This window comes from Peromyscus californicus, unplaced genomic scaffold, assembly GCF_007827085.1.
Source record: "Peromyscus californicus insignis strain IS unplaced genomic scaffold, ASM782708v3 Scaffold_10__1_contigs__length_136768540, whole genome shotgun sequence".
NCBI lineage: Eukaryota > Metazoa > Chordata > Mammalia > Rodentia > Cricetidae > Peromyscus > Peromyscus californicus.
The window spans coordinates 90,594,292-90,610,421 of record NW_026294391.1 but is presented as its reverse complement, the minus strand read 5'-3'; the positions used below and the strand labels follow the sequence as shown (position 1 = coordinate 90,610,421).

At 39.9% G+C, this 16,130-nt stretch overlaps 2 protein-coding genes across 15 annotated transcripts in view; one reads left to right on the top strand and one right to left on the bottom strand.

Annotated features, from left to right (window-relative positions):
- Window positions 1–16,130, bottom strand: part of Vsig1 (V-set and immunoglobulin domain containing 1) — a 177,680-nt gene that overhangs the window by 109,149 nt on the left and 52,401 nt on the right. The gene's annotated exons all lie outside the window — the stretch shown is intronic.
- Window positions 4,822–6,620, top strand: LOC128109668 (T-complex protein 1 subunit eta-like). Its single transcript, XM_052736884.1, has one exon. The coding sequence runs from the start codon at window positions 4,881–4,883 to the stop codon at window positions 6,510–6,512; it is 1,632 nt and encodes a 543-aa protein (XP_052592844.1). The 5' UTR covers window positions 4,822–4,880; the 3' UTR covers window positions 6,513–6,620.

Here is a 16,130-nt window from a genome sequence, read left to right as displayed (position 1 = left end):
CAAAAATTCTACCAGGGAACTTCTACAGCTGATAAACACCTTAAGTTATGTGGCTGAATACAAGATTAACTAAAAAAAAACAAAAAAACAAAAACAAAAACCAGTAGCCCTCCTACATACAAATGATAAACGGGCTGAGAAAGAAATCAGAGAAACATCATCCTTTACAATAGCCATAAATAATATCAAATACCTTGGGGTAACTCTAACTAAGCAAGTGAAAGACCTATATGATAAGAACTTTAAGTCTTTGAAGAAAGAAATCAAAGAAGATATCAGAAAATGGAAAGATTTCCCATATTCATAGATAGATAGGATAAACATACTAAAAATGGCAATCTACAGACTCAATGTAATCCCCAACACAATTCTTCATAGACCTGAAAAGAACAATACTCAACTTCATATGGAAAAACAAAAAATTCAGGAAAGCTAAAACAATCCTATATAATAAAGTAACTTCTGTTGGTATCACCATCCCTGACTTCATGTTCTACTACAGAACTATAGTAATAAAAACAGCTTGGTATTGGCATTATAACAGGTGGATCAATGGAATTGAATCAAAGACCCTGACATAAATTCATCTACCTATGAACACCTGATTTTTGACAAAAAAGCCAAAATTATACATTGGAAAAGAGAAAGCATCTTTAACAAATGGTGCTGGCATAACTGGATGTTGGAATATAGAAAAATGCAAATACATCCCTATCTATTGCCCTGTATAAAACTCAAGTTCAAGATCTCAACATAAATCCAATCACAGCAAACCTGATAGAAGAGAAAGTAGAAACTAGCCTAGAACACTTTGGCACAGGAGACTACTTCCTGCCTATAACACCAGTAGCACAGACATTGAGATCAACAATTAATAAATGGGACCTCCTGAAACTGAAAAGCTTCTGTAAGGTAAAGGACACAGTAAATAAGAAAGACAAAATGACAGCCTACAGAATGGGAAAAATGTTCAACAACTGTGGTGGTATTTTACTTATACTGAAATGTGATTTTAATTGTATGTTAATAAATAAAGTTGTCTAAGGGTCAGAGCTATTAGAGTCATAGCAAGTGCGTGGCGGTGGTGGCGCACGCCTTTAAGGACCTGGAGGGCGGTACATTCAGGCAGTGACGAGGCAGTCACATGTTTGGGTTTACAACCAATGAGAAGGCAGAACAGGAAGACTTTAAAGACAGACACACAGGAAGTAGGTCCTTTTCGGAGAGCTCTCTTGGCTGGAGAGGATCCCTGAATCAGGAAGGGTGAGGCTCTTAGCTCTGACCTCTTGGCTTTCTTCTCTGAATTGGCTCTGTGTTTCTTATTTTATAAGACCGTTGGTTACATCTACAAACAACTCCACATCTGACAGAGGGTTGATCTGCAAAATATATAAAGAACTCAAGAAACTAGACATCAAAATACCAAATAATCCAATTTAAAAATGAGGTACAGATTTAAACAGAATTCTCAAATGGCTGAAAGACATTTAAGGAATTGCTCAACATTCTTAGTTATCAGGGAAATGAAAATCAAAACGATTCTGAGATACCATATTACACCTGTCAGAATGGCTAAGATCAAAAACACTGAAGACAGCTTATGTTGGAGAGGATGTGGAGCAAGGGGAACACTCCACCACTGGTGTGAGTGCAAACTTGTACAGCCACTTTGGAAATCAGTATGATGGTTTCTCAGAAAACTGGGAATCAATCTACCTCAAGACCCAGCTATACCACTCTTGGGTATATACCCAAAGGATGCTCAATCATACCACAAGGACAACTGCTCAACTATATTCATAGCAGCATTATTCATAATAGCCAGAACCTGGAAACAACCTAGATGCCCCTCATCCAAAGAATGGACAAAGAAAATATGGTACATTTACACAATGGAGTAATAACTCAGCACTAAAAAAACAATGACATCATGAAATTTGAGGGCAAATGGATGGAATTAGAAAAAAAATCATCCTGAGTGCAAGACAAACATGGTATGTACTCACTCATAAGTGGATGTTAGCTGTAAAGGATAACCAAGCTACAATCCACAGCCCCAGAAAAGCTAGGTAAAAAGGAGAGCCCAAAGAGAGACACGTGGATGTTCCTGGGAAAAGGAAATAGAAGAGGCTCTCCTGGGTAAACTGGGGGTGCGGGAGGGGGGATGCAGATATGGGAACATGAGGGATCAGTATAGTCAAGTTTGGAGAGGGATGGAGGGGGGAGTAATAAAAGAGATATCTTGATAGAGGGGGCCATTATGGGATTAGGGAGAAACCTGGTACCAGGGACATTCCCAGGAACCCACAAGAATGACCCTAGCTAAGATTCCTAGCAATAGTGGAGAGGGTGCTTGAATTGGCTTTCTCCTGTAATCAGATTGGTGACTACCCTAATTGTCATCATAGAACCTTCATCCAGTAACTGATAGAAGCAGATGCAGAGATCCACAGCCAATCACTGGGTCTAGCTCTGGGAGTCCTGTTGAGCAGAGAGAGCTCCGGGAGTCCTGTTCAAGAGAGAGGAAGGATTGTAGGAGCCAGGGGTGGGGAAGGGGGTGGTAAAGGTTGTGACAGGAGAATCCACAGAGATAGCCAAATTGAGCTAGTGGGAGCTCACAGACACTGGACCCACAGTGAGAGAGCCTGCAAGGGATCCACCTAGGCCCTCTGCATGTATGTAACAGTTGTGTAGCTTGGACTGTTTGTAGGGCTCCTAGCAGTGTGATTGGGACCTGCCCCTGGTACTTGAGCTGGCATTTGGGAACCTATTCCCCAAGCTGGGTTGCCTTGATGCAGGGAGAGGAGCTTGGTCTTGCCTCTACTTGATGTGCCATGCTGTGTTGACTCCCATAGGAGGCCTGCCCCTTTCTGAATGGAGGAGGAGTGGATGGGGGCGTAGAGAGGGAAGGTGGAGGAAGGAGTCAGAGGAGAGAAGGGAGGGGAATCTGGTCAGTACGTAAAATAAGTGAAAAAAAAGAAATGCAGCTCACTGGCAAAGACAGATTAAAACAAAAGGATGGAAAAGCATGTATAAATTTAGCAAGTTGAAGCTGCAAACAAGCAGAAGTAACTATAGTTCTAATAAAGTAGTCTTTAGGCAAAAATTAGATGAGACAAATACGATCACTACATATTATAATGAGGGGTACATTCAATTTCATAAAACCCTACTTGATAGAAGGAAAGACAGGTCCAGATACCATAATAGTGGGTGATTTCAATGCCCATTATCATGAATAGCTAGACCAATACTCCTTATCATTAATTGACAGACTACTCAGACAAAAAAAATCACAGTGAAGTTCTGGAGTTACACTGCACGACAGATGAAAGGGACTTAACCAACAGCTACGGGACAATGTATCTGACAGCTCTGGAATACACATGCTAAGCACCAAATGGATCCTTCTCTGAAAAGAACTCATTCTAGGTCACAAAGCAAACACAAAAGAAAAACCTTCTTTCATTTAATCAGGTCATAATGGAATCAAACTACAACTTAATAGCAAGAGAAACCACAGGAAATATATAAATATATGCAAGATTAAGCAACACTCTGGAATGATCACTGAAAAAAATCAATAAGGACATTCAAAAAAATCCTATATCTGAAAGTGAAAACAATTCATTAGAATTTTTAGAATATAATACAAGAAGTTCTAAGAGGGGAGTTTGTAATTATGAGTGCTTAAATAAAGCACTTGGAGCCACTATTCAATCCCCACTGAAAGAAGCAACTATCAGAAGGCTCCTTCAGATACAATCCCCCAGTCTCATCCCCAGATCTACAGTTGAAAACCTGTGGCAGGCTTCCCCCACCAATCTCCAATGGATCCCACAGATTTTCCCCTCCTAACCTCCCTCCCCAACTCTTGCATCATCCCAGCCCCCAACTCCAGCAGGCACTCCCTGGGAACCCACAGGCTACTGCAGCCAGGAAAACAGGTAGGCTGACTGCAGAATTTTACCTCTCCCTTTGCACCTCCAAATCCAATTCCTCACTCTCATCCCCAGCTCTGCAGCAGAACACCTGCCACAGGGCAGCCTCCTTTCTCCTCCTATGCCCATTTCCAATAGATCACACTGATCTTCCCTGCCAAACTTCATTCTCCTGACCATTGCTTGGTCCCAGCCCCCAACTCCAGCAGGCACTCCCTGGGAACTCAAAGGCCACTCTGACCAGGGAAGCAAGTAGGCTAACTGCAGCTCTTCTTTCCCATCTCTCCTCCAAGTCCAATCCCCCAGTCTCATCCCCAGCTCTGTAGCAGACCTTCTGCTGTGGTCTCTCCTCACTCTCTGCACTCATTCCCATGGGACTAACTAAGAAGATTCTAGTGAAACACTCTGCTTTCTTCCCTCCTCTACCATCCCCAGCCCATCCTCATTCCTAAGTGTCAGGCCCTAATACCAGGAAACACATTTTACCTGGAATCCCCAGTCCCCACACCAATCAGGACCCCAGAAGATTTCCGACCAGACAACACATAGCTGCCACTCTCCTAAGAACAAGAGAGGAAACAAACTGAGGAACAAACACCCACCCACAAAGACCAGACCAGATATCAGCACCTAGAACTACAATCTTCCAAATCCCAGATGCCTAGATGCCACCATAAAAACGCAAAGCTGCACAGAGAAACCCAGTCTCGAAAAACAAAACAAACAAACAAAAAACCCACAATCACCAACAGCCAGGACAATAATGTCTCCACAACAGTCCAGCAACCCTACCTCAACAGGCCCTGAATATTCCAACATAGCTGAAACACAAGAAAAAAAGACATTAAAACAGCCTTTTTGGGAGGATTCCTCCGGCGCGGGTGGGCGGTTCCGAGGCCGAGAACAGACGAGTTGCGGTCCCCTGAAGCCGCTTCCAAGATGATGCCCACACCAGTTATCCTGTTGAAAGAAGGGACTGATAGCTCCCAAGGCATCCCTCAGCTTGTGAGTAACATCAGTGCCTGCCAGGTGGTTGCTGAGGCTGTAAGAACCACACTGGGTCCCCGTGGCATGGACAAGCTTATTGTGGATGGTCGAGGCAAGGCAACAATTTCTATTGATGGGGCCACAATTCTGAAACTCCTCGATGTCGTCCATCCTGCAGCAAAGACCTTAGTGGACATTGCCAAATCCCAAGACGCTGAGGTTGGTGATGGCACCACCTCAGTGACCTTGCTGGCTGCCGAGTTTCTGAAGCAGGTGAAGCCCTACGTGGAGGAAGGTTTGCACCCTCAGATCATCATCCGAGCTTTCCGCACAGCCACCCAGCTGGCTGTTGACAAGATCAGAGAGATTGCTGTGACTGTGAAGAAGCAAGATAAAGTAGAACAGAGGAAGATGCTGGAGAAGTGTGCAATGACAGCCCTGAGCTCCAAGCTGATCTCTCAGCAGAAGGTCTTCTTCGCCAAGATGGTGGTTGATGCTGTGATGATGCTTGATGAGTTGCTGCAGCTTAAAATGATTGGCATCAAGAAAGTGCAGGGTGGAGCCCTAGAGGAGTCTCAGCTGGTGGCTGGTGTCGCATTCAAGAAGACTTTCTCTTATGCTGGGTTTGAAATGCAGCCCAAGAAGTATAAGAACCCCAAGATCGCCCTCTTAAATGTTGAGCTCGAGCTGAAAGCAGAGAAAGATAATGCTGAAATCAGAGTCCACACAGCAGAGGATTACCAGGCAATTGTTGATGCTGAGTGGAACATTCTCTATGACAAATTAGAGAAGATCCATGAGTCTGGAGCCAAAGTCATCTTGTCCAAACTCCCCATTGGGGATGTGGCCACCCAGTACTTTGCTGATAGGGACATGTTCTGTGCTGGCCGCGTGCCAGAGGAGGATCTGAAGAGGACAATGATGGCCTGTGGAGGCTCAATCCAGACCAGTGTGAATTCTCTGAATCCAGATGTGCTGGGCCACTGCCAGGTGTTTGAAGAAACCCAAATTGGAGGCGAGAGGTACAATTTCTTCACTGGCTGCCCTAAGGCCAAGACATGTACCATCATCCTCCGTGGTGGGGCTGAGCAGTTTATGGAGGAGACAGAGCGGTCCCTGCATGATGCTATCATGATCGTGAGGAGAGCCATCAAGAATGACTCTGTGGTGGCTGGTGGTGGGGCCATTGAGATGGAGCTCTCCAAATACCTGCGGGATTACTCAAGGACCATTCCAGGGAAACAGCAGCTGTTGATCGGGGCATATGCCAAGGCCCTGGAAATTATCCCACGACAGCTATGTGACAATGCTGGCTTCGACGCCACAAACATCCTTAACAAGCTGCGGGCTCGGCATGCACAGGGGGGTATGTGGTATGGGGTGGACATCAACAATGAGGACATCGCCGACAACTTCCAGGCCTTCGTGTGGGAGCCGGCCATGGTGCGCATCAATGCCCTAACAGCAGCGTCTGAGGCTGCATGCCTTATTGTATCCGTGGATGAGACTATCAAGAACCCCCGCTCCACTGTGGATGCTCCCCCAGCATCTGGTCGGGGTCGAGGCCAAGGCTGCCTCCATTGAGAGGCACACCACCCTGATGAGGTGAATTGGTGGTGAGGAAATGGTTGATTAGTCTGCTGTGTTCTCACTGGAGGTTATTTAAATAAAACTTAAGATTATTTGGTCAGAGTTTTTCTCAAAAAAAAAAAAAACAGCCTTTTTGAATATGATGGAGGTCCTTAAAGGAAATTAATAAATCGCCAAAAGAAATCTATAAAAACACAGAAAAGTGGAAGGAAATAAGTTAAAATTGTTCACGACCTGAAAGTGGAAATAGAATCAATAAAGGAAAACCCAAACTGACAGAAATCTGGAAATGAAAACTTTAGGAACTCGAACAAGATCCACAGAGGCAAGCTTTACCCACACACTACAAGAGATGGAAGACAATTTCAGAATTTGAAGACACAATAAAAGAAATGGATACATTGGTCAAAGAAAATGTTAAATCTAAAAACTCTTGGCACAAACAGACAGGAAATATGGGACACTATGAAAAGATCAAACCTAAGATCTTAGGAATATAATATGCCTATTATTATAGGAATAGAAGAAAGAGTAGAAACATAGCTCAAAGGCACAAAAATATTTTCAAAAAAATCATAGAAGAAAATTTCTCTAACCTAAAGAAGGAGATGCCTATCAAAGTACAAGAAGCATACAGAACACCAAATAGACTGGTCCAGAAAATAAAGTCACCTTGACACATAATAATCAAAACACTAAATGTACAGAACAAAGGAAGAATATTAAAAGCTGCAAGGGAAAATGACCAAGTAACATATAAAGGCAGACCTGTCAGAATAACATTTGACTTCTCAATGAACACTCTAAATGCCAGAAGGCCTGGACAGATTTCTGCTGACTCCAAGAAACCACAAATGCCAGCCCAGACTACTACACTCAGCAAAACTTTCAGTCACCATAGATGGAGAAATTAACACATTCCATGACAAAACCAAATTTAAGCAGTTTCTATCTACAAATCCAGCCCTACAGAAGGTGCTGGAAGGTAAAGTACAACCTACTAAAGTACACATATGAAAACACAGGGAATAATTCCAGACCAGCAAAGTCAAAAGAAGGGAAATACACATATAATAGCAGCAGCTGTAAGGCGCACAGAGGTCTTTGGGCTCACAGATGAGTACTAGGAAAACCAGGAATGTTAAACATGCAGGGTTGTCTCTTCAAAGGAATAGATGTATAAACTTGTTTTCCACCCAGAAGGCTGGACATGGATGTGGTTAATAGCCTGGTGACCTCTGTGTTATCTGTACTGCCATGCCACATCTGGCTCCCCCAGACTCTTATGTTTATCTCAGTCACCCTCCTCAGACCCTTATCTTGAGCACTGTTTCTCAATCAATCTATAAAACCCAACTTTGGGGGAGACATTTGTAGCATGAATCTTAAATGTTCTTATTAATAAAATCAAACCCGAGGCCAGTTATTGGGGTCAATGCTGGTAGATCAGAGAGACAGAACAAGCCACAGCTATCTCACCTCGCCAATTCCTCAGCTGGTCCTGTTTCCTCAGACTGGAAGCTTCTGTGTCCTCATCCCAATAGCTCTCAGCTGAACTGCTGCTAGAAAGCCTGAAAGCTTAACCAGGCAAATGCTTAACCAGCCAAATGCCTCTAGTTTCTGGTCTCCACACCTTATATATCTTTCTGTTTTTGCCAACACTCCCTGGGATTAAAGGCTGCTTTCTGGGATTAAAGGCATGTGTCACCATGCCTGGCTGTTTCCTATGCGGCCTTGAACTCACAGAGATCCAGAGGGATTTCTGTCTCTGGAATGCTAGGATTAAAGGCGTGTGCTAACATTTTCTAGCCTAAGTATCTTGTGGCTTTTCTGTTCTCTGACCCCAGATAAGTTTATTAAGGTACACAATATTTTGGGGAACACAATGCCACCACATTTCCTCTCTTTTTGTCTAAAATTAAAAAAGGCTTATAACTAATACAAGAAAAACTATCCAATAAGTATATACAATATATACAGCCAAAAATTACATTAATGATGTCTAGTCCATTAACATTTGACAGTTTCAGATAAAAACTCCATTATATATATTAATGTCCAGTCCAGTAACATCTGATAAACTCAGACCAAAATTTTTTCATTACTTTTCTTATTTAAAACAAGTAGCTCCTTTTTAAAAGTAGATTCCATAATCTCCCTTTTTATCTTATCATAACCATATTCTCTCTTTTTTATTTTCATAATGGATTCAGTAGTCTACCTTTTGTCATTTTTATATCTTCCCCTTTTTCTTCAGTGTAGATTCAGTGATCTACCTATTTATCCTATTATTTCTTTATCTTTTTTCTCAGAGTAGATTCAATGATCTATCTTTAAAAAACAGCAACTCAGGTGGTTTATAGCCTGGTAACTGGTACACTGTCTATATGACTGAGAAAACACAAGCGATCCTCCCATGGACCCTTATAGATTTCACATGTAGTCAATCTATAGAACTCATCTTTATGGAAGAAGTCACACATACTTTACAAGGAGTTGCAATATAATCATGTCTTAAGCTTTGTTGTATACACAGGACTGAGTTAATTATCACCAGGAAATTTTACACCAAATTGTGCTGTGCTTAAATATGTCTGAAACTATCCAGTGTCAGACTCTAGTTGTTTGAATCAACACAGGCTACTAAGTAGTGTTTAATGGGACTTCATTCTTACCTTATATAGATCAACACTCTGCTGGCCTTGGTGGTCTCCCCCAAGAAACAACAACAAAATTACAAGAATCACAATCATTGACCATTGATATCTCTCAACATCAATGGCCTCAATTCCCCACTTTAAGACACAGAGTAACAGAATGGATATAAAAACAGGATCCATCCTTTGGCTGCATCCAAGAAATACAACTTGGGAGTGCAAACTCGTATAACCACTACAGAAATCAGTGCAGCAGTTCCTCAGGAAGATGGGAATCAATTTACTTCAAGATCCAGCTACACTACTCTTCAGTATATATCCCAAGAATACTTCATCTTACCACAAGGACACTTGCTTAACCATGTTCATTGCTGTTTTATTCACAATAGTCAGAAGTTTGAAAAAAAAAAAAAACCTATCTGTCCCTCAACAGAAGAATGGATAAAGAAAATGTAATATATTTAGATAATGGAATATTACTCAGACATTAAAAATGACATCATGAAACTTGTAGGCAATGGATAACACTAGAGAAAAAATCACCCTGGGTGAGGTATCCTAGACTCAGAAAGATGAATATGTTATGTATTTGCTTCTATGTAGATATCAGCTATAAAGGCAATGATAACCAAGCTACAGTCCACAGAATTACAAAGGGTAGGTATAGAGTAAGGAACAAGAGGAAATAGATCTCATTAGGAAAGAGAAATAAAATAGATATTATGCATATATGGTGAGGGAGCTGGAATGAGAGGATCAATTGGGAAGGAGGAGGAGAGGGGATTGTGGGAGGGATTACAGGGAGGGACAGTTAAAGGGGCATTTAAGAAGTAGTATGGAAATCTAATATAGTAGAAACTTACCAAAATACATACATATTATAAAGGCAATCTAAATGAAATAGCCAAATAACAGGGGAGACAGACTCCCAACTAGACATATCCTGTCACCAAATGAAGCTTCCAGTACAAGGATTGGGTTACATCTAATCAAATGGGCCCCATGGGAACTCATGTAGCTGTAGAATCACTCCTAATGACATTCTGCTACACTCATAGATCACTGCTGTGCTTGGCCATCATCAGAAAAACTTCCTCCTGCAGTAGATAGTAACAAACTAAGAGATCCACAGCCAGACAATGTGCAAAGAGTTAGTGAGACCTTGGAACACTCAGCTCTAAACCTAGTATCTCCATTAAATCCCTCCCTTCAGGGCTCAGGGAACCCTACAAAAGAGGAGATAGAAGGATTATAAGAGCCAAAGAGGATGGAGAATACCCAGGAAACAAGGTCTAAACATAGCAGGACCAACATACACATGAACTCAGAGACTATAGAAGCATGCACAGGGCCTGCATAGGTCTGCACCAGATGCAGTCCCAGAGCTCAGAGAAAAAGAGAACACAAACCCCTATCCCTAACCCAGAAGCTATTTCCAATCAATAACTACTCAAAAATGAAAAATGAGCTTTTTCCAACAGAGTCTCACTGGGGATACAAACCACTCTTAAGGCCAGGCCCATGCCCAGCAGTAGATGGCCAACACAAAATGAACTCAATGGCATCTTTGGAGATTCTCTGCATCATATAATGTTGTGTCAGAGCTTAAAATTTTTTTAATCTTATGGTCCTCCTTTGCATATTATATTATGGCTTCTGGTTTAGTATTTTTATAAGATTCCTGTGGGTGTTAACATGTATGTTTCTTATGCTTTTTCTCTAGTTCTTTTTTTCTGTTTTATCATATTCAGGTTTGTTTTATCTTATTTCATTTGATTTCATTATCATTCTGTTTGTTTTCTAAGGAAAGAAGGGTGAGGATTCAGATGGGAGGGGAGGTGGGGAGGAGTTGAGGAGTTGGGGGAGGAGAAACTGTAATCAAATATGTTGTATGAAAAAGATCTATTTTCAATAAAAGAAAAATAGAAAAAAATCAGAGACTACTCAAACAATCTAACATGCACCTCAAATTTTTTTAAAAAAGCAAAAATAAACCAAATCAAAATAAAGAAAAATAAATAGTACAGGTCAGTTTGGAAAATAATGAAATAAAGACATTAAAATTAATGAAGACTATAATTGGTTCCTTTAAAAATAGACAAAATTGGTATACTTAGAAACTAACAAAAAAGGTAAAAGAAAGCTCAATAAAATTGAGTATGGGGGGCATTTTTATTGATACTAAGGAAGTGCAGAGAATCATTAAGGAATATTTTGAAAATGGATATTCCAACAATTTAGAAAACTAGAAAAGATAAATTCCTAGACACACTGACTTATTAAAACCCAAACAAGAGCTAATAAACAACTTGAAAACATCTATAATGAGTATAAAAATTCAATTCTGCCAACAAAAAAAAAATCCCAGGATTCACTGGGATTCTATTAGACCTTAAAAGAAGAATTAATATACATGCTCTTCAAATTATTTTTTTTATTTATGTGTACATGTGTAAACCTGCTTTATGTACATGTGCCATATGTCCGCAAATATCTGCAGAAACCAGAAGATGGAGTCAGACCCTTTGGGGCTAGAGTTAGCATGCAGATGTGAGCTAGAAGATGTGGGTGCTAGGAACCAAACAGGGTCCTCTACAAGAACAGCAAGAGCTATTAACCATTGAGTCATCTCTCTGGTCACATCTTCAAACCATTTTACAAAATACTGTAGAATAAGTTTGATAGTGTTATTTTTCTTTATGTCAGTATTATCTTGTTATCAGCTTTTGATACTAAGTAAAAGACCAATTTCCCTCATGGAAATAGATGTAAAATTTCTCAATTAAATACTTTTAACCTGAAGTGAGCAACACACTAATAAAAAACAATTAACCATGATCAGACTGATCTATTTTGAGGAATGCAAGAATAGTTAATATACAAAAATGAATAAATATTGCATAAACATTATCAGTGACAGAAATCACATGATCATTTTAACACACTGTAAAAAGGCTACTGACAAACCTGAATGATCTTCATGATAAAAGCCCTGAGAAATTAGGAATAAAAGAAACAAATCCTGCCGGGCGGAGGTGGCTCATGCCTTTGATTCCAGCACTCAGGTGGCAGAGGCAGGTGGATCTCTATGATTTTGAGACCAGCCTGGTCTACAGAGCGAGGTCCAAGACAGGCTCCAAAGCTACACAGAGAAACCCTGTCTCGAAATACCAAAAGAAAAAGAAAGAAAGAAAGAAAGAAACAGCAAGAGAGAGAGAGAAACATATAATGTTAGGCTAAGAAAGGAAAAAATGGGAAAGCATTTCCTCTATGAAAAGGGTGTCTATTTTCTCCATTCTTACTCAATACATTACTTGAAGTTTTATCCAGAGAATTTAAACAAGAGAAAAGAAATAATAGGGATTATGGTGATATATTGTTTATAATCTAAGAAATAAAACTTGCCTGAAGATCAAAGGACAGAATAAGCCACTAGATTAAACACAGATGCCAAGCAGTGGTGGCACACACCTTTAATCATAGAACACAGGAAGCAGAGGCAGAGATCCATCAAGGCCACACTGGGCTACACAAGATTAATCTGGTCTAAAAGAGAAACAGAGCCAGGCAATGGTGACACATACCTTTAATCCCAGCACTCAGGATCTCACAGCTTTAATCCCAGCACTAGGAAGGTTGAGACAGGAAATGATATGGCTGGTAGAGAAAGGAATATAAGGTGGGAGAAGACAGAAACTCTCTCTCTTTCAGGCTAAGGAGTTGGTAAGATAAGAGGTGGTAGCTGTGGCTGCTCTGCTTCTCTGATCTTTCAGCTTTCACCCTGATATCTGGCTCCGGGTTTTTATTATAAGACCATTTAGCATTCATACAACAGAGGATACAAATAGGAAAGGAAAAAGTCAAATTATCCTTATTTCCAAGTAATATTATCCTATACTTACAAGACCATTCTGGCAGTTAATATTATCAACTTGACTTGACTTAGAACCATACAGGAAACAAATTTCTGAGTATGTCTCTAAAGGAGCTTCTACATCAGGTTACTAGAAATAGATACAACACCTTATTGTGGGTGGCATTATTCCATGAACTGGAATAAAAAGAAAAAAGTTAGCTAAGAACTAGCATTTATCTCTTCCTGTTTTCTTACTGTGGATCAAGGTTACTGGATGCCTCACTGTCCTATCCCTATGTCCTTACCATGATGGGCTGGACCTTTGAGCCATAAGCCAAAATAAGCCCTTACTTTCTTAAGTTGCTTTGTTATTACAATAAGAAAAGTAAGTTTTATATTCCTGAAGACTCCATTAAAATTACTGGATCTGATAATCAATTTTAGTCAGATAATACAAAAATAAACAAAAATTAGTAGCGTTCCTAAATAATACTGAACATACTGAAAAAGAAATCAAGAAAAGAATTTCATTCCAAATAATATCCAAAAAGGGAAAGGGTTTCTATCTAGGAACAAAGGTAACCAAGGAGTTTTTAAAAAGGTTAAAAAGCTGAAGAAATTGAAGGAGATACTTGAAGAAAGATTCCCTATGAACACTGATTGGCAGAACTAATATTATAAAAATGGTTAACTACCAAAAGTAATCTACAGAGTCAATGCAAGCCCCATTAAAAATTCCAGTTACATTTTTCACAGAAACAGAAAACACAATGGTAAGATTTATTATGGAAGCACAAAATACCCCAAATAGACAAAACTATTCTGAGCAGAAAGAGCAATGCCAGAGGAATCACTGTACCCAATTTCAGATGATACTATAGAGCCATACTAACAAAAACAGAATGTTGCTAGCACCAAAACAGGCATGTAGACCAATGGAATAAAAATTAAAACACAATTAAATGCACATAACCACATGATTTTCAACAAATACATCCAAACATATAATGGAGAAAAGGCAGCCTCAACAAATGGTACTGGGAAATCTGGATAGCCACATGTAGGAAAATGAAAATAAACCACTTATCTCTCATCCTGCATGAAAACTGATTCAAACCTGGATCAAGACCTTAAGACTTTGAAACCTTGAACTTTCTAGAAGAAAACAGGTGAAACACTTCAAGTTATAGGCATAGCCAAGGACTTTCTGAAGAGCATTCTAATAGCCCAGGACAAAAGAGCATGGACAAATAGTTTTACAAGAATTCAGAAAGCTTATGCAGAGCAAATGAAACAACACAGTAAAGAAAAGCAAGAAAATGTTTAACATCTATATGCCTGATTGTGGTTAATGTATATAATATATAAAAATCTCAGAATGTCAGACATCAAAATTGGCATCCAATCAACAAATGGGCAAATGAATCGGACAGTTCTCAAAGTAATTACAAATCGTTATGAGAAAAATATTCACCATCTTTATCCATCAGTGAAATACAAATCACAGCTACACTGAGATACTAGAGAACATGGGGGCAGTAACAACCACAAACTTAATGCAAACAACTATAGAAATTAACATAGAGGTTCCTCAAAACACTGAAGATAGAAATACCATCTGGCAGAGCTGATGCTGAAGTTAGTATACAGCAGAAATACCTGCACATCCATGTTTATTATGGCACTATTTACAATAGCTAAGTCTTGGAGTTAGCCTAGATGTCCAAAAAATGCATTATGTGTATATATATATATATATATATATATATATATATATAGAGAGAGAGAGAGAGAGAGAGAGAGAGAGAGAGAGAGAGAGAGAGAGAGAGAGAGAGAGTTATACAATGAAGTGTTTTTTTAAGATTTATTTATTGTATATATAATGTTCTGCCTGCATGTATCCCTGCAGGCCAGAAGAGGGCACCAGATCTCATTACAGATGGTTGTGAGCCACCATGTGGTTGCTGGGAATTGAACTCAGGACCTCTAGAAGAGCAGTCAGTGCTCTTAACCTCTGAGCCATCTCTCCAGCCCCTACAATGAAGTTTTATTCATCCATAAAGAAAATCAAAATTGTAGGCTGAGGAGATGGCTCAGTGGATGAACTACTTGCTATACAAACATTAGAACTTAAAGTCTGATCCCCAGCACCCATGGAAAAGGCCGAAGGTGGTAGCAGACCTCTGTAATCCCAGTGTTGAGGGCCTGAGACAGGGAAAACCCAGGGGCTCAATGGCCAGACAATGTACACAAAACCACCAGTTCCAGGTTCAATAAATGATGATGTCAAGAAATTGAAGAAGATATCAGAAGATGGAAAGATCACCCATGTTCATGGATAGGCAGGATTAACATAGTAAAAATTACCAAAAGCAATCTACAGATTCAATGCAATCTCCATTAAAATCCCAACATAATCCTTCACAGACCTCGAAAGAACAATATTCAACTTCATATGGAAAAATAAAAAACCCAGGATAGCTAAAACAATCCTGTACAAAAAATGAACTTCTGGAGGCATCACCATCCCTGATTTCAAGCTCTACTACAGAGCTATGGTAATAAAAACAGCTTGGTATTGGTATAAAAACAGACATGTGGATTAATGAAATTGAATCGAAGACCCTGACATTAATCCACACAATTATGAACACCTGATTTTCACCAAAAAGTCAAAATTATAAAATGAAATAAAAGAAAGCATCTTAAACAAATGGTACTGGCATAATTGGATGTTGGCATGTAAAAGAAAGTAAATTGATCCATATCTATCACCCTGCACAAAACTCAAGTCCAAGTGGATCAAAGACCTCAACATAAGTCCAGATACACTGAACCTGACAGAAGAGAAAGTGGGAACTAATCTCAAATGCACTGGCATAGGAGACAACTTCCTAAACAGAACATTAACAGTACCAGTACTAAGATTAACTGTAGCTGTAGTTTTCCTGTGTCCCACCTGGCCCATGGTCAGGACAAATCTCTCTCACCTGCCAGTTGTGCGGCCGCTTGGCAGCATCTGGCTTAGGTTTGATTTTATTAATAAGAACTTTTAAGATTCCTGCTACAGGTAAAAACACTTGTCACTTTCGTAGAGGA